Source organism: Grampus griseus (assembly GCF_964374135.1).
Source record: "Grampus griseus genome assembly, chromosome: 18".
Lineage (NCBI taxonomy): Eukaryota > Metazoa > Chordata > Mammalia > Artiodactyla > Delphinidae > Grampus > Grampus griseus.
In genome coordinates, this window is record NC_139012.1 from 64,790,468 (window position 1) to 64,810,293 (window position 19,826).

Genomic DNA, 19,826 nt, shown 5'->3' on the forward strand with positions numbered 1-19,826 from the left:
CCATTGGACATGGCCCTGCCCACCAGAAAGACAAGATCCAGCCCCACCCATCAGAACACAGGCACCAATCCCCTCCATCAGGAAGCCTACACAAGCCACCGAACCAACCTTAGCCACTGGGGGCAGACACCAAAACCAAAGGGAACTACGAACTTACAGCCTGCAAAAAGGACACCCCAAACACAGTAAGTTAAATGAAATGAGAAGACAGAGAAATATGCAGCAGATGAAGGAGCGAAGTAAAAACCCACCAGACCAAACAATGAAGAGGACACAGGCAGTCTACCTGAAAAAGAATTCAGAGTAATGGTAGTAAAGATGGTCCAAAATCTTGGAAACAGAATGGAGAAAATACAAGAAACGCTTAACAAGGACCTAGAAGAACTAAAGAGCAAACAAACGATGATGAACAACACAATAAATGAAAAGAAAAATTCTCTAGAAGGAATCAATAGCAGAAATAACTGGGGCAGAACAACAGAAAAGTGACCTGGAAGATAAAATAGTGGAAATAACTACTGCAGAGCAGAATAAAGAAAAAAGAATGAAAAGCATTGAGGACAGTCTCAGAGACCACTGGGACATTAAACTCCCGAACATTCGAATATAGGGGTCCCAGAAGAAGAGAAAAAGAAAGTGTCTGAGAAAATATTTGAAGAAATTATAGTTGAAAACTTCCATAACATGGGAAAGGAGATAGTCAATCAAGTCCAGGAAGCACAGAGTGTCCCATACAGGATAAATCCAAGGAGAAATACTCCTAGACACATATTATTCAAACTATCAAAAATTAAATACAAAGAAAAAATATTGAAAGCAGCACGGGAAAAGCAACAAGTAACATACAAGGGAATCCCCATAAGGTTAACAGCTGATCTTTTAGCAGAAACTCTGCAAGCCAGAAGGGAGTGGCAGGACATATTTAAAGTGATGAAAGGGAAAAACTTACAACCAAGATTACTCTACCCAGCAAGGATCTCATTTAGATTTGACAGAGAAATTAAAACCTTTAAAGACAAGCAAAAGGGCTTCCCTGGTGGCGCAGTGCTTGGGAGTCCACCTGCCGATGCAGGGGACGCGGGTTCATGCCCTGGTCCAGGAGGATCCCGTGTGCCGTGTAGTGGCTGGGACTGTGGGCCATGGCCGCTGAGCCTGCACGTCCGGAGCCTGTGCTCCGCGACGGGAGAGGCCATGGCAGTGAGAGGCCCGCGTACCACAAAAAAAAAAAAAAAAAAAAAAAAAGACAAGCAAAAGAATTTAGCACCACCAAACCAGCTCTACAACAAATGCTAAAGAAATTTCTCTAGGCAGGAAACACAAGAGAAGGAAAACACCTACAAAAACAAACCCAAAACAATTAAGAAAATGGTAATAAGAACATACATATCAATAATTACCTTAAATGTAAATGGATTAAATGCTCCAACCAAAAGACATAGACTGGCTGAATAGATACAAAAACAAGACCCATATATAGCTGTCTACAAGAGAGTCACTTCAGACCTAGGGACACATACAGACTGAAAGTGAGGGGTTGGAAAAAGATATTCCACGCAAATGGAAATCAAAAGAAAGCTGGAGTAGCAATTCTCATATCAGACAAAAATAGCCTTTTTTTTTTTTGCGGTACACAGGCCTCTCACTGCTGTGGCCTCTCCTTCGCGGAGCACAGGCTCCGGACGTGCAGGCCCAGCGGCCATGGCTTACGAGCCCAGCCGCTCCACGGCATGTGGGATCCTCCCAGACCGGGGCATGAACCCACGTCCCCTGCATCAGCAGGCGGACTCTCAACCACTGCGCCACCAGGGAAGCCCCAAAATAGACTTTAAAATAAAGACTATTACAAGAGAGAAAGAACAACACTACATAATGATCAAGGGATCAATCCAAGAAGATATAACAATTGTAAAATATTTATGCACCCAACATAGGAGCACCTCAATACATAAGGCAAATGCTAACAGCCATTAAAGGGGAAATCGACAGTAACACAATCATAGTAGGGGACTTTAACACCCCACTTTCACCAATGGACAGATCATCCAAAAGGGAAAAAATAAGAAAACACAAGCCTTAAATGACACATTAATAAACAAGATGGATTTAATTGATATTTATAAGACATTCCATCCAAAAACAACAGAATACACTTTCTTCTCAACTGCTCATGGAACATTCTCCAGGATAGATCATATCTTGGGTCACAAATCAAGCCTTGGTAAATTTAAGAAAATTGAAATCGTATCAAGTATCTTTTCCGACCACAGTGCTATGAGACTAGATATCAATTACAGGAAAAAAACTGTAAAAAATAAAAACACATGGAGGATAAACAATACGCTACTAAATAACCAAGAGATCACTGGAGAAGTCAAAGAGGAAATCAAAATATACCTAGAAACAAATGACAATGAAAACACAATGACACAAAACCTATGGGATGCAGCAAAGGCAGTTCTAAGAGGGAAGTTTATAGCAATACAATCCTACCTCAGGAAACAAGAAACATCTCAAACAAACAACCTAACCTTACACCTAAAGCAATGAGAGAAAGAGGAACAAAAAACCCCCCAAAGTTAGCAGAAGGAAAGAAATCATAAAGATCAGATCAGAAATAAATGAAAAAGAAATGAAGGAAATGATAGCAAAGATCAATAAAACTAAAAGCTGGTTCTTTGAGAAGATAAACAAAATAGATAAACCACTAGCCAGACTCATCAAGAAAAAAAGGGAGAAGACTCAAATCAATAGAATTAGAAATGAAAAAGGAGAGGTAACAACTGACACTGCAGAAATAAAAAAGATCATGAGAGATTACTACAAGCACCTCTATGCCAATAAAATGGACAACCTGGAAGAAATGGACAAATTCTTAGAAATGCACAACCTACCAAGACTGAATCAGGAAGAAATAGAAAATATGAACAGACCAATCACAAGCACTGAAATTGAAACTGTGATTAAAAATCTTCCAACGAACAAAAGCCCAGGACCAGATGGCTTCACAGGCGAATTCTATCAAACATTTAGAGAAGAGCTAACACCTATCCTTCTCAAACTCTTCCAAAATATAGCAGAGGGAGGAACACTCCCAAACTCCTTCTACGAGGCCACCATCACCTTGATACCAAAACCAGACAAGGATGTCACAAAGAAAGAAAACTACAGGCCAATATCACTGATGAACATAGATGCAAAAATCCTCAACAAAATACTAGCAAACAGAATCCAACAGCACATTAAAAGGATCACACACCATGATCAAGTGGGGTTTATTCCAGGAATGTGAGGATTCTTCAGTATACGCAAATCAATCAATGTGATAAACCATATTAACAAATTGAAGGAGAAAAACCATATGATCATCTCAATAGATGCAGAGAAAGCTTTTGACAAAATTCAGCACCCATTTATGATAAAAACCCTGCAGAAAGTAGGCATAGAGGGAACTTTCCTCAACCTAATAAAGGCCATATATGACAAGCCCACAGCAAACATCATCCTCAATGGTGAAAAACTGAAAGCATTTCCACTAAGATCAGGAACAAGACAAGGTTGCCCACTCTCACCACTCTTATTCAACATAGTTTTGGAAGTTTTAGCCACAGCAATCAGAAGAAAAGGAAATAAAAGGAATCCAAATCGGAAAAGAAGAAGTAAAGCTGTCACTGTTTGCAGATGACATGATACTATACATAGAGAATCCTAAAGATGCTACCAGAAAACTACTAGAGCTAATCAATGAATTTGGTAAAGTGGCAGGATACAAAATTAAGGCACAGAAATCTCTGGCATTGCTATATACTAATGATGAAAAATCTGAAAGTGAAATCAAGAAAACACTCCCATTTACCATTGCAACAAAAAGAATAAAATATCTAGGAATATACCTACCTAAGGAGACAAAAGACCTGTATGCAGAAAATTATAAGACACTGATGAAAGAAATTAAAGATGATACAAATAGATGGAGAGATATACCATGTTCTGGGATTGGAAGAATCAACATTGTGAAAATGACTCTACTACCCAAAGCAATCTATAGATTCAATGCAATCCCTATCAAAGTACCGCTGGCATTTTTCACAGAACTAGAACAAAAAATTTCACAGTTTGTATGGAAACACAAAAGACCCCGAATAGCCAAAGCAATCTTGAGAACGAAAAAAGGAGCTGGAGGAACCAGGCTCCCTGACTTCAGACTATACTACAAAGCTACAGTAATCAAGACAGTATGGTACTGGCACAAAAACAGAAAGATAGATCAATGGAACAGGATAGAAAGCCCAGAGATAAACCCACGCACATATGGACACCTTATCTTTGATAAAGGTGGCAGGAATGTACAGTGGAGAAAGGACAGCCTCTTCAATAAGTGGTGCTGGGAAAACTGGACAGGTACATGTAAAAGTATGAGATTAGATCACTCCCTAACACCATACACAAAAATAAGCTCAAAATGGATTAAAGAACTAAATGTAAGGCCAGAAACTATCAAACTCTTAGAAGGAAAACATAGGCAGAACACTCTATGACATAAATCACATTTGATTTGATTTATGATTTATGACATAAATCATAAATCATAAATCCTAGAGTAATGGAAATAAAAACAAACAAATGGGACCTAATGAAACTTCAAAGCTTTTGCACAGCAAAGGAAACCATAAACAAGACCAAAAGACAACCCTCAGAATGGGAGAAAATATTTGCAAATGAAGCAACCGACAAAGGATTAATCTCCAAAATTTACAAGCAGCTCATGCAGCTCAATAACAAAAAAACAAACAACCCAATCCAAAAATGGGCAGAAGACCTAAACAGACATTTCTCCAAAGAAGATATACAGACTGCCAACAAACACATGAAAGAATGCTCAACATCATTAATCATTAGAGAAATGCAAATCAAAACTACAATGAGGTATCACCTCACACCAGTCAGAATGGCCATCATCAAAAAATCTAGAAACAATAAATGCTGGAGAGGGTGTGGAGAAAAGGGAACACTCTTGCACTGCTGGTGGGAATGCGAATTGGTTCAGCCACTATGGAGAACAGTATGGAGGTTCCTTAAAAAACTACAAATAGAACTACCATATGACCCAGCAATCCCACTACTGGGCATATACCCTGAGAAAACCAAAATTCAAAAAGAGTCATGTACCAAAATGTTCATTGCAGCTCTATTTACAATAGCCCGGAGATGGAAACAACCTAAGTGCCCATCATCGGATGAATGGATAAAGAAGATGTGGCACATATATACAATGGAATATTACTCAGCCATAAAAAGAAACGAAATTGAGCTATCTGTAATGAGGTGGATAGACCCAGAGTCTGTCATACAGAGTGAAGTAAGTCAGAAAGAAAAAGACAAATACCGTATGCTAACACATATATATGGAATTTAAGGGGAAAAAAAATGTCATGAAGAACCTAGGGGTAAGACAGGAATAAACATGCAGACCTACTGGAGAACAGACTTGAGGATATGGGGAGGGGGAAGGGTGAGCTGTGACAAGGCGAGAGAGAGTCATGGACATATACACACTAACAAACGTAGTAAGGTAGATAGCTAGTGGGAAGCAGCCGCATGGCACAGGGATATTGGCTCGGTGCTTTGTGACAACCTGGAGGGGTGGGATAGGGAGGGTGGGAGGGAGGGAGATGCAAGAGGGAAGACATATGGGAACATATGTATATGTATAACTGATTCACTTTGTTATAAAGCAGAAACTAACACACCATTGTAAAGCAATTATACCCCAATAAAGATGTTAAAAAAAAAAGAAATGAAGGAAATGATAGCAAAGATCAATAAAACTAAAAGCTGGTTCTCTGAGAAGATAAACAAAATTGATAAACCATTAGCCAGACTCATCAAGAAAAAAGGGGAGAGGACTCAAATCAATAGAATTAGAAATGAAATAGAAGAAGTAACAACTGACACTGCAGAAATACATAGGATCATGTGACATTACTACAAGCAACTACATGCCAATAAAATGGACAACCTGGAAGAAATGGACAAATTCTTAGAAAAGCACAACCTTCTGAGACTGAATCAGGAAGAAACAGAAAATATAAACAGACCAATCACAAGCACTGAAATTGAAACTGTGATTACAAATCTTCCAACAAACAAAAGCCCAGGACTACATGGCTTCACAGGTGAATTCTATCAAACATTTAGAGAAGAGCTAACACGGATCCTTCTCAAATTCTTCCAAAATATAGCAGAGGGAGGAAGACTCCCAAACTCCTTCTATGCGGCCACCATCACCCTGATAGCAAAACCAGACAAAGATGTCACAAAGAAAGAAAACTACAGGCCAATATCACTGATGAACATAGATGCAAAAATCCTCAACAAAATACTAGCAAACAGAATCCAACAGCACATTAAAAGGATCACACACCATGATCAAGTGGGATTTATCCCAGGAATGCAAGGATTCTTCAATATATGCAAATCAATCAATGTGATTCACCATATTAATAAACTGAAGGATAAAAACCATATGATAATCTCAACAGATGCAGAAAAAGCTTTTGACAAAATTCAATACCCATTTATGATAAAAACTCTCCAGAAAGTAGGCACAGAGGGAACTTACCTCAACATAATAAAGGCCATATATGACAAACCCACAGCCAACATCATTCTCAGTGGTGAAAAACTGAACCCATTTCCTCTGATCAGGAACAAGACAAGGTTGCCCACTCTCACCACTGTTATTCAACACAGTTTGGAAGTTTTAGTCACAGCAATCAGAGAAGAAAAAGAAAAGGCATCCAAATCGGAAAAGAAGAAGGAAAACTGTCACTGTTTGCAGATGACATGATACTATACATCGAGAATCCTAAAGATGCCACCAGAAAACTACTAGAGCTAATCAATGAATTTGGTAAAGTAGCAGGATACAAAATTAATGCTCAGCAATCTCTTGCATTCCTATACACTAAGGATGAAAAATCTGAAAGAGGAATTAAGGAAACACTCCCATTTACCATTGCAACAAAAAGAACAGAATACCTTGGAATAAAACCTACCTAAGGAAACAAAAGACGGCTATACAGAAAACTATAAGACATTGATGAAAGAAATTAAAGAGGATTCAATCAGATGGAGAGATATACCATGTTCTTGGGTTGGAAGAATCAACATTGTGAAAATGAGTATACTACCCAAAGCAATCTACAGATTCAATGCAATCCCTATCAACTACCAATGGCATTTTTCACAGAACTAGAACAAAAAATTTCACAGTTTGTATGGAAACACAAAAGACCCCGAATAGCCAAATCAATCTTGAGAAAGAAAAATGGAGCTGGAGGAATCTGGCTCCCTGACTTCAGACTATACTACAAGGCTACAGTAATTCAGACAGTATGGTACTGACACAAAAAAGAAATATAGATCAATGGAACAGGGTAGAAAGCCCAGAGATAAACTCACACACATATGGTCACCTTATCTTTGATAAAGAAGGCAAGAATATACAATGGAGAAAAGACAGCCTCTTCAATAAGTGGTGCTGGGAAAACTGGACAGCCACATGTAAAAGAATGAAATTAGAACACTCCTTAACACTATACACATAAATAAACTCAAAATGGATTTAAGACCTAAATATAAGGCCAGACACTATAAAACTCTTAGAGGAAAACACAGGCAGAACACTCTATGACATAAATCACAGGAAGATCCTTTTTGACCCACCTCCTAGAGAAATGGAAATAAAAATAAACAAATGGGACCTAATGAAACTAAAAGCTTCTGCACAGCAAAGGAAACCATAAACAAGATGAAAAGACAACCCTCAGAATGGGAGAAAATACTTGCAAATGAAGCAGCTGACAATGGATTAACCTCCAAAATATACAAGCAGCTCTTGCAGCTCAATATCAGAAAAACAAACCCAATCCAAAAATGGGCAGAAGACCTAAAAAGACATTTCTCCAAAGAAGATATACAGATCACCAAGAAGCACATGAAAGGATGCGCAACATCACTAATCATTAGAGAAATGCAAATGAAAACTACAATGAGATATCATCTCACACCAGTCAGAATGGCCATCATCAAAAAATCTACAAACAATAAATGCTGGAGAGGGTGTGGTGAAAAGGGAACCTTTGGCACTGTTGGTGGGAATGTAAACTGATACAGCCACTATGGAGAACAGTATGGAGATTCCTTAAAAAACTAAAAATAGAACTACCATACGACCGATCAATCCCACTACTGGCATATACCCAGAGAAAACCATAATTCAAGAAGAGTCATGTACCACAATGTTCACTGCAGCACTATTTACAATAGCCAGGGCAGGGAAGCAACCTAAGTGTCCATCGACAGATGAATGGATAAAGAAGATGTGGCACATATATACAATGGAATATTACTCAGCCATAAAAAAAATGAAATTGAGTTATTTGTAGTGAGTTGGATGGACCTAGAGTCTGTCATACAGAGTGAAGTAAGTCAGAAAGAGAAAAACAAATATTGTATGCTAACACATACATATATATGGAATCTAAAAAAAAAAAAAGGTTCTGAAGAACCTAGGGGCAGGACAGGAATAAAGATGCAGACATAGGGGGATCTTGATGATGGCGGAAGAGTGAGATGCGGAGATCACCTTCCTCCCCACAGATACACCAGAAATACGTCTACACGTGGAACAACTCCTACAGAACACCTACTGAAGGCTGGCAGAAGACCTCAGACCTCCCAAAAGGCAAGAAACTCCCCCACGTACCTGGGTAGGGCAAAAGAAAAAACAGAGACAAAAGAATAGGGACGGCACCTGCACCAGTGGGAGAGAGCTGTGAAGGAGGAAAAGTTTCCACACACTAGGAAGCCCCTTCGCAGGCGGAGACTGCGGGTGGCGGAGGGGGGGAGCTTCGAAGCCGCGGAGGAGAGCGCAGCCACAGGGGTGCGGAGGGCAAAGCGGGGAGATTCCCGCACAGAGGATCGGTGCCGACCGGCACTCACCAGCCCGAGAGGCTTGTCTGCTCACCCGCCGGGGCGGGCGGGCCTGGGAGCTGAGGCACGGCTTCGGTCGGAGCGCAGGGAGAGGACTGGGGTTGGCGGCTTGAACACAGCCTGAAGGGGGTTAGTGCGCCACGGCTAGCCGGGAGGGAGTCCGGGAAAAAGTCTGCACCTGCCGAAGAGGCAAGAGACTTTTTCTTCCCTCTTTGTTTCCTGGTGCGTGAGGAGAGGGGTTTAAGAACGCTGCTTAAAGGAACTCCAGAGACGGGCACGAGCCGCGGCTAAAAGCGCGAACCCCAGAGACGGGCGGAAGACGCTAAGGCTGCTGCTGCCACCAAGGGGCCTGTGTGCGAGCACAGGTCACTCTCCACGCCCCTCTTCCGCGGAGCCTGTGCAGCCCGCCACTGCCAGGGTCCCGGGATCCAGGGACAACTTCCCCGAGAGAACGTACGGCGGACCTCAGGCTGGTGCAAAGTCACGCCGGACTTTGCCGCCGCAGGCCCGCCCCGCACTCCGTGCCCCTCCCTCCCCGCCGGCCTGAGTGCACCAGAGCCCCCGAATCAGCGGCTCCTTTAACCCCGTCCTGTCTGAGCAAAAAACAGACGCCCTCCAGCGACCTACACGCAGAGGCAGGGCCAAATCCAAAGCTGAGCCCCTGGGAGCTGTGAGAACAAAGAAGAGAAAGGGAAATCTCTCCCAGCAGCCTCAGAAGCAGCGGATTAAAGCTCCACAATCAACTTGATGTACCCTGTATCTGTGGAATACATGAATAGACAACCAATCATCCCAAATTAAGGAAGTGGACTTTAGGAGCAAGATCTATGATTTTTTTCCCTATTCCTCTTTTTGTGAAAGTGTATGTGTATGCTTCTGTGTGAGATCTTGTCTGTATAGTCTTGCTTCCACCATTTGTCCTAGGGTTCTATCCGTCCATGGTTTTTTTTTTAATTTTTTAAATTTTAAAATTTAAAAAATTTAAATTTTTAATTTAAAAAATTTAAAAAATTTAAAAAATTTTAAAATTTAAAATTTAAAATTAAATTTAATTTAAATTTAAAAATTTAAAAAATTTTAAAATTTAAAATTTAATTTAAATTTAATTTAATTTAAAAAATTTTTAAATTTTTAAATTTTAAATTTAAATTAAAAATTAAATTTTAATTTAAATTTAATTTAAAAATTTTTAAATTTTAAAATTTTATTTAAATTTATAAATTTAATTTAAATAAAATTTAAATCTAAAATTTAAATTTTTAAATTAAAAAATTTAAAAAAATTTTAAATTTTAAAGTTTTAAATTTTTTAAAATTTTTTAAAAATTTTAAAATTTTAAAAAAATTTTTTTTTTAATAATCAATTTTAATTTTAATAACGTTTTTATACTTTACCTTTGTTCTTTCTTTCTTTCCTTCCTTCCTTCCCTCCTTTAGACAACGAATCATCCCAAATTGAGGAGGTGGTCTCTGACAGAAAGATTTATGATTTTTCCCCCTTTACCTCTTTTAGTGAGGGTCTATGTGTATGCTTCTGTGTAAGATTTTGTCTGTATAGCTTTGCTTCCAACGTTTGTCCTAAGGTTCTATCCGTCCCTTTTTTTTTTCTAAATAAGAATTTTTTAATTCAATAACTTTATTATACTTTTATTTTTACTGTATCTTCTGTCTTTTTTCCTTCTTTCCCTCCCTCCTTCCTTCCTCCCTCCCTCCCTCCTTTCTTTCCTTCTTGCCTTCTTTCCTTCTTTCTTTCTTTCTTCCTTCCCTCCTTTCCTTCTTTCTTTCCTCATACTTCTACTAATTCCCTCTACTTTTTCTCCCTTTTATTCTGAGCCGTGTGGATGAAAGGCTCTTGGTGCTCCAGCCAGGAGTCAGGGCTCTACCTCTGAGGTAGGAGAGCCAACTTCAGGACACTGGTCCACAAGAGACCTCCCAGCTCCACATAATATCAAACGGCGAAAATCTCCCAGATACCTCCATCTTAACACCAGCACCCAGCTTCACTCAACGACCAGCAAGCCACAGTGCTGGACAACCTATGCCAAACAACTAGCAAAACAGGAACACAACCCCACCCATTAGCAGAGAGGCTGCCTAAAATCATAATAAGGCCACAGACACCCCAAAACACACGACCAGACGTGAACCTGCCCACTAGAGAGACAAGATCCAGCCTCATCCACCAGAACACAGGCACTAGTCCCCTCCACCAGGAAGCCTACACAACCCACTGAACCAACCTTAGCCACTGGAAACAGACATCAAAAACAGCGGGAACTACGAACCTGCAGTCTGCAAAAAGGAGACCCCAAACACAGTAAGATAAGCAAAATGAGAAGACAGAAAAACATACAGCAGATAAAGGAGCAAGATAAAAATGCACCAGACCTAACAAATGCAGAGGAAATAGCCAGTCTACCTGAAAAAGAATTCAGAATAATGATAGATGATCCGAAATCTTGGAAATAGAATGGACAAAATGCAAGAAACAGTTAACAAGGACCTAGAAGAAATAAAGATGAAACAAGCAATGATGAACAACACAATAAATGAAATTAAAAGTACTCTAGATGGGATCAATAGCAGAATAACTGAGGCAGAAGAACGGATAAGGGACCTGGAAGATAAAATAGTGGAAATAACTACTGCAGAGCAGAATAAAGAAAAAAGAATGAAAAGAACTGAGGACAGTCTCAGAGACCTCTGGGACAACATTAAACGCACCAACATTCGAATTATAGGGGCTCCAGAAGAAGAAGAGAAAAAGAAAGAGACTGAGAAAATATTTGAAGAGATTATAGTTGAAAACTTCCCTAATATGGGAAAGGAAATAGTTAATCAAGTCCAGGAAGCACAGAGAGTCCCATACAGGATAAATACAAGAAGAAATACGCCAAGACACATATTAATCAAACTGTCAAAAATTAAATACAAAGAAAGCATATTAAAAGCAGCAAGGGAAAAACAACAAATAACACATAGGGAATCCCCATAAGGTTAACAGCTGATCTCTCAGCAGAAACCCTACAAGCCAGAAGGGAGTGGCAGGACATACTGAAAGTGATGAAGGAGAAAAACCTGCAGCCAAGACTACTCTACCCAGCAAGGATCTCATTCAGATTTGATGGAGAAATTAAAACCTTTAGAGACAAGCAAAAGCTGAGAGAGTTCAGCACCACCAAACCAGCTTTACAACAAATGCTAAAGGATCTTCTCTAGGCAAGAAACACAAGAGAAGGAAAAGACCTATAATAACGAACCCAAAACAATTTAGAAAATGGGAATAGGAACATACATATCGATAATTACCTTAAATGTAAATGGACTAAATGCTCCCACCAAAAGACACAGATTAGCTGAATGGATACAAAAACAAGACCCTCATATATGCTGTCTACAAGAGACCCACTTCAGACCTAGAGACACATACAGACTGAAAGTAAGGGGATGGAAAAAGATATTCCATGCAAATGGAAACCAAAAGAAAGCTGGAGTAGCAATTCTCATATCAGACAAAATAGACTTTAAAATAAGGACTATTAAAAGAGACAAAGAAGGACACTACATAATGATCAAGGGATTGATCCAAGAAGAAGATATAACAATTGTAAATATTTAGGCACCCAACACAGGAGCACCTCAATACATAAGGCAAATACTAACAGCCATAAAAGGGGAAATCGACAGTAACACATTCATAGTAGGGGACTTAAACACCCCACTTTCACTCATGGAGAGATCATCCAAAATGAAAATAAATAAGTAAACACAAGCTTTAAATGATACATTAAACAAGATGGACTTAATTGATATTTATAGGACACTCCATCCAAAAACAACAGAATACATATTTTTCTCAAGTGCTCATGGAACATTCTCCAGGATAGATCATATCTTGGGTCACAAATCAAGCCTTGGTAAATTTAAGAAAATTGAAATTGTATCAAGTATCTTTTCTGACCACAACGCCATGAGACTAGATATCAATTACAGGAAAAGATCTGTAAAAAATAAAAACACATGGAGGCTAAACAATACGCTACTAAATAACCAAGAGATCACTGGAGAAGTCAAAGAGGAAATAAAAATATACCTAGAAACAAATGACAATGAAAACACAATGACACAAAACCTATGGGATGCAGCAAAAGCAGTTCTAAGGGGGAAGTTTATAGCAATACAAGCCCACCTTAAGAAGCAGGAAACATCTCGAATAAACAACCTAACCTTGCACCTCAAGCAATTAGAGAAAGAAGAACAAAAAAACCCCAAAGCTAGAAGGAAAGAAATCATAAAAATCAGATCAGAAATAAATGAAAAAGAAATGAAGGAAACGATAGCAAAGATCAATAAAACTAAAAGCTGGTTCTTTGAGAAGATAAACAAAATAGATAAACCACTAGCCAGACTCATCAAGAAAAAAAGGGAGAAGACTCAAATCAATAGAATTAGAAATGAAAAAGGAGAGGTAACAACTGACACTGCAGAAATAAAAAAGATCATGAGAGATTACTACAAGCACCTCTATGCCAATAAAATGGACAACCTGGAAGAAATGGACAAATTCTTAGAAATGCACAACCTACCAAGACTGAATCAGGAAGAAATAGAAAATATGAACAGACCAATCACAAGCACTGAAATTGAAACTGTGATTAAAAATCTTCCAACGAACAAAAGCCCAGGACCAGATGGCTTCACAGGCGAATTCTATCAAACATTTAGAGAAGAGCTAACACCTATCCTTCTCAAACTCTTCCAAAATATAGCAGAGGGAGGAACACTCCCAAACTCCTTCTACGAGGCCACCATCACCTTGATACCAAAACCAGACAAGGATGTCACAAAGAAAGAAAACTACAGGCCAATATCACTGATGAACATAGATGCAAAAATCCTCAACAAAATACTAGCAAACAGAATCCAACAGCACATTAAAAGGATCACACACCATGATCAAGTGGGGTTTATTCCAGGAATGTGAGGATTCTTCAGTATACGCAAATCAATCAATGTGATAAACCATATTAACAAATTGAAGGAGAAAAACCATATGATCATCTCAATAGATGCAGAGAAAGCTTTTGACAAAATTCAACACCCATTTATGATAAAAACCCTGCAGAAAGTAGGCATAGAGGGAACTTTCCTCAACCTAATAAAGGCCATATATGACAAGCCCACAGCAAACATCATCCTCAATGGTGAAAAACTGAAAGCATTTCCACTAAGATCAGGAACAAGACAAGGTTGCCCACTCTCACCACTCTTATTCAACATAGTTTTGGAAGTTTTAGCCACAGCAATCAGAGAAGAAAAGGAAACAAAAGGAATCCAAATCGGAAAAGAAGAAGTAAAGCTGTCACTGTTTGCAGATGACATGATCCTATACATAGAGAATCCTAAAGATGCTACCAGAAAACTACTAGAGCTAATCAATGAATTTGGTAAAGTGGCAGGATACAAAATAAATGCACAGAAATCTCTGGCATTCCTATATACTAATGATGAAAAATCTGAAAGTGAAATCAAGAAAACACTCCCATTTACCATTGCAACAAAAAGAATAAAATATCTAGGAATAAACCTACCTAAGGAGACAAAAGACCTGCAGAAAATTATAAGACCTGCAGAAAATTATAAGACACTGATGAAAGAAATTAAAGATGATACAAATAGATGGAGAGATATACCATGTTCTTGGATTGGAAGAATCAACATTGTGAAAATGACTCTACTACCCAAAGCAATCTATAGATTCAATGCAATCCCTATCAAACTACCACTGGCATTTTTCACAGAACTAGAACAAAAAATTTTGCAATTTGTATGGAAACACAAAAGACCCCGAATAGCCAAAGCAATCTTGAGAACGAAAAAAGGAACTGGAGGAACCAGGCTCCCTGACTTCAGACTATACTACAAAGCTACAGTTATCAAGACAGTATGGTACTGGCACAAAAACAGAAAGATAGATCAATGGAACAGGATAGAAAGCCCAGAGATAAACCCACGCACATATGAACACCTTATCTTTGATAAAGGTGGCAGGAATGTACAGTGGAGAAAGGACAGCCTCTTCAATAAGTGGTGCTGGGAAAACTGGACAGGTACATGTAAAAGTATGAGATTAGATCACTCCCTAACACCATACACAAAAATAAGCTCAAAATGGATTAAAGAACTAAATGTAAGGCCAGAAACTATCAAACTCTTAGAAGGAAAACATAGGCAGAACACTCTATGACATAAATCACAGCAAGATCCTTTCCGACCCACCTCCTAGAGTAATGGAAATAAAAACAAAAATAAACAAATGGGACCTAATGAAACTTCAAAGCTTTTGCACAGCAAAGGAAACCATAAACAAGACCAAAAGACAACCCTCAGAATGGGAGAAAATATTTGCAAATGAAGCAACCGACAAAGGATTAATCTCCAAAATTTACAAGCAGCTCATGCAGCTCAATAACAAAAAAAACAAACAACCCAATCCAAAAATGGGCAGAAGACCTAAATAGACATTTCTCCAAAGAAGATATACAGACTGCCAACAAACACATGAAAGAATGCTCAACATCATTAATCATTAGAGAAATGCAAATCAAAACTACAATGAGATATCATCTCACACCAGTCAGAATGGCCATCATCAAAAAATCTAGAAACAATAAATGCTGGAGAGGGTGTGAAGAAAAGGGAACACTCTTGCACTGCTGGTGGGAATGTAAATTGGTTCAGCCACTATGGAGGTTCCTTAAAAAACTACAAATAGAACTACCATATGACCCAGCAATCCCACTACTGGGCATATACCCTGAGAAAACCAAAATTCAAAAAGAGTCATGTACCAAAATGTTCATTGCAGCTCTATTTACAATAGCCCGGAGATGGAAACAACCTAAGTGCCCATCATCGGATGAATGGATAAAGAAGATGTGGCACATATATACAATGGAATATTACTCAGCCATAAAAAGAAACGAAATTGAGCTATTTGTAATGAGGTGGATAGACCTAGAGTCTGTCATACAGAGTGAAGTAAGTCAGAAAGAAAAAGACAGGTACTGTATGCTAACACATATATATGGAATTTAAGAAAAAAAAAAATGTCATGAAGAACCTAGGGGTAAGACAGGAATAGAGACGCAGACCTCCTAGAGAACGGACTTGGGGTTATGGGGAGGGGGAAGGGTGAGCTGTGACAGGGCGGGGGGGAGTCATGGACACGTACACACTAACAAACATAGTAAGGTAGATAGCTACTGGGAAGCAGCCGCATGGCACAGGGATATTGGCTTGGTGCTTTGTGACAGCCTGGAGGGGTGGGATGGGGAGGGTGGGAGGGAGGGAGACGCAAGAGGGAGGACATATGGGAACATATGTTTATGTATGACTGATTCACTTTGTTATAAAGCAGAAACTAACACACCATTGTAAAGCAATTATACCCCAATAAAGATGTTAAAAAAAAAAAAAAAGATGCAGATATAGAGAATGGACTTGAGGACACAGGGAGGGGGAAGGATAAGCTGGGACAAAGTGAGAGAGTGGCATGGACATATATACACTACCACATGTAAAACAGATAGCTAGTGGGAAGCAGCCGCATAGCACAGGGAGATCAGCTCAGTGCTTTGTGTCCACCTAGAGGGGTGGGATAGGGAGGGTGGGAGGGCGATGCAAGAGGGAGGAGATATGGGGATATATGTATACGTATAGCTGATTCACTTTGTTATACGGCAGAAACTAACACACCATTGTAAATCAATTATACTCCAATAAAGATGTTAAAAAAAAAAAAAGTTGGGGATGTCCTGCTGCAGCCTCTGCCCTGAGGAAGTTACCAAGGCTGGAGGATGGTGCTCGCTGTTACCCGCTGCACGGTACTCCCCGGCATCCAGAAACTCCCAGTGCCAAGCGGAACCCCCACAAGGGGCGAAGTGCACAGAAGCCACCGAGACTAAACCACTGGGAAGCAGACACCGTCGAATCCACCTGCTGTCCCTGCCAACACACTTACCTAGTTCATCTTTTGATCTCCCCGATGCAAAAAACGATCGGCTCAGCTCATAGCCACCGAAGAAGAAGAAGTAGCCCGGTACTTCTCGAAGTAAAGTGCTCGAGAGTCCATGGTAGAAGCCCAAGGGGCCGTCCTTCCTAAGGATACTCTTCACGACAGACCAAACTGTGCTGGGGGGACACACGGGGTGACAGATAAGAACAGCATTCACACCCAACTAGCAGACCTGATGGAGCTCCAACAAGGAAGTAGCTCATTTTATAAACAGAGGAACCAGAATTCCAGCAATAAAAGGTTTTTGTGGGAAGGAAATATCTCCGAGAAAGACAAGTTTACAATTATTTTGTAACAAGTTTTATTACTTGAACTAGTCTGTGTAAAGATATTTTATGACAACGAATGCATACATTTCTAGAAATCGTTGTCAAAGATCTAAAAGAGCCAATACCCATTTTTTCAGTAGTAAGTAAGTGAAATTACAATGAGATTGTCCAAACTCAGAGCAAATAAAATGGCACTGTACGTGCCCAGTCCCTTACCTGCCTTGATTCCTATCTCCTCAGCCTTTCTTTTGAGCTTGTGTATTTTGAGGGAATTGGTTCAGGTGTTTAGGGTTTGTTTTGTTTTGCATTCGTCCAGGGAAGTGAGCAACAAGCCTTAAATGTTACTTAAAGGCAAGACAAAAGAAATTCTCAGAGCTGAGCTATAGCTCCTGTAAGGCTCTAGATGCACCCAGTATTTAGTTCTTAGCGAGGTCGGTGTGTAAACATTTTTTACTTGAAGCAGATCAGAGCCTGCGGGAGCCAGAACACGGGCACTTTCCGTGCAGGCTCCTCTTCCTGGTGGTGTAGCGGCGCAGGCCTATCCCTGGGAGGAGAAGCACCACAAACCACCCGTCAGCTTAGCCAGCCCCTCACTCCTCACTTTGTTCTCAGCAGGTGACCTGGCTTGGATCAGGGAAGGATCAGGCCCCCAGGAACAAAGGCCACCTGCTTTTATTGATGATCTTCCTTCCCAGGCATTACCCCCTAGCCAGGCCCTGCCTGCAGTGCCCCCTCCTTCTATCAATACAATGAAGAAGAAACAAAGTCATCCCACTCCACACACTTAGCCTGCTTCCAATCCAGGTCTTAACCCCAAGCTACCAAATCCCAGGCTTGGGCACTGCTATACCTAAAATACAGTTAGCCAATATTTACTTTTGTACAGAGTGTCCGTCTACCTAAGTCCTTTGGATCTAACAATTGCTTTCTTTAAAAATACTTTAAACGACTTTTAAGGGACCCAAGGGCAACTTTCTGGGTGCTGTTCATGATCTGTTTCTTTATCTAGGTACCAGTTTACAAAGGCGTGTTCATTTTGTCACTACTTGTGGAACTGCACACCTAGGATTTCCTGTGATTTCTGGGTGTGTTCCTGTTACTGTGGGTACACTGTATCTCAATAAAAAAGCATTAAAGACTTAAAGTTTTGAACTTCTAGGCTATGAATAATTGATTTGAATTGGTTGTAATGAATCTCACAGGTGCAGGAAATAGGGTGCTATTATGAACCCCATCCTCACTGGATGGAAAGTGATGACTCTAAAAATGGTCAGTTTACCTAATGGTTTTTCCCAGGAGATTTACTGGCTTTGAGTTAACTTCAGCAACAACCACGAGCAAACCTTTAGTTTAGATAAATAAGCAAGTTTTGAGATTAACAAGGATAATAAACTGATTTTCAATTCAAATATATAATAAATCAGATTCTATATGATACATACACTCACAGGGTAACTAGAATCTGTTTTCAAGACAGAGTTGGAGAGTGACTGGATCACTGAAGACTTGCTATGCTTACGAGGGTTTGCGTGGATGTTTTCAGAAGCTGACTGGTTTGTAGGTGCACTTGAAGGATTCAGGAGGAGGTAAGGAAGTCACTGCTAGAACCTGGGATGATCAGCCTGAGCGCCCAGGTGCTGGGGAGACTGGGGAGTGAGCAAATACTCAACCCAGAATCCAAACCGGCAGCTAGGAAAAGCCCAGCCCTCGATTCCAAAGCCGCTGCTACGTGCCTCCCAGTATAGTTGGGGGTCATGCCTCATGCACTCCACAGGCCAGAAGGGGTGTACGCCCCTGCTTCTCCACTTTTGGGATATTAAATACTTGCCTACAACGTTCTATGGGGTGGATGGTGATTCCAACCACCACAGACAGTGTGTTCAGAAAATTATCCTCAGAGTGGTGGTGGAGAGGGGTGTTTGGACTAGATAAACTGTTTCTCTGCCACTTAATTTTAGTACAACATAAAATTTAAATATAAAAAAATTTAAAAATTTAAAAATACGGGATACACCAAGGCAACAAGACCCCACGTTTGTGCCCAAGCAGCACTTACTTCTGGCTTTTGGCTATCTTTCCCGACATCTCCATTTCATACATGGTCTGCAGTCGGCACTTCACAAGCTCAGTGGGGCAGAGGACCAGAGCAGCAAAGGCAGAGGCAAAGGAACCAGCAGCTGCATTCTGCAGATCACTGGAAGGACGCAAGCACAGGAGGCGGTTACCCACCCATTATTCATTCGCTCGGTCTCAGCATGCCGAAACACTGGTGGTAAAGGAGAGCAAGCTTGAGGGGAGAAGAAGACTTCCTCAGTGCCCACGAGGCACCTGTTGCTTCCTCTGAGGAGCCCACGACCCTGTGAGGGTGACAGCAGTACCCCAATTTTCATATGGCGAAAATGACGCTTAGAGATGCCACGAACTGTGCTCAGAGTCACACAGCTGCTAAGCGGCAACGCTAGGTTTCAAACCCAGGTCTGCCTGATT

At 40.2% G+C, this 19,826-nt stretch overlaps 1 protein-coding gene across 3 annotated transcripts in view; it reads right to left on the reverse strand.

Moving 5' to 3' along the window:
* The window catches only part of SLC25A15 (solute carrier family 25 member 15), a 45,415-nt gene that overhangs the window by 6,934 nt on the left and 18,655 nt on the right, over nt 1-19,826 (reverse strand). For all 3 annotated transcript variants that reach the window (XM_082675395.1, XM_082675393.1, XM_082675394.1), the window contains exons 4-5: nt 19,396-19,533; nt 17,017-17,186 (exon numbers count right to left, since the gene is read on the reverse strand). In XM_082675395.1, the coding sequence (XP_082531521.1) occupies nt 17,017-17,186; nt 19,396-19,533 (308 nt within the window). The remainder of the gene's footprint in view (nt 1-17,016; nt 17,187-19,395; nt 19,534-19,826) is intronic.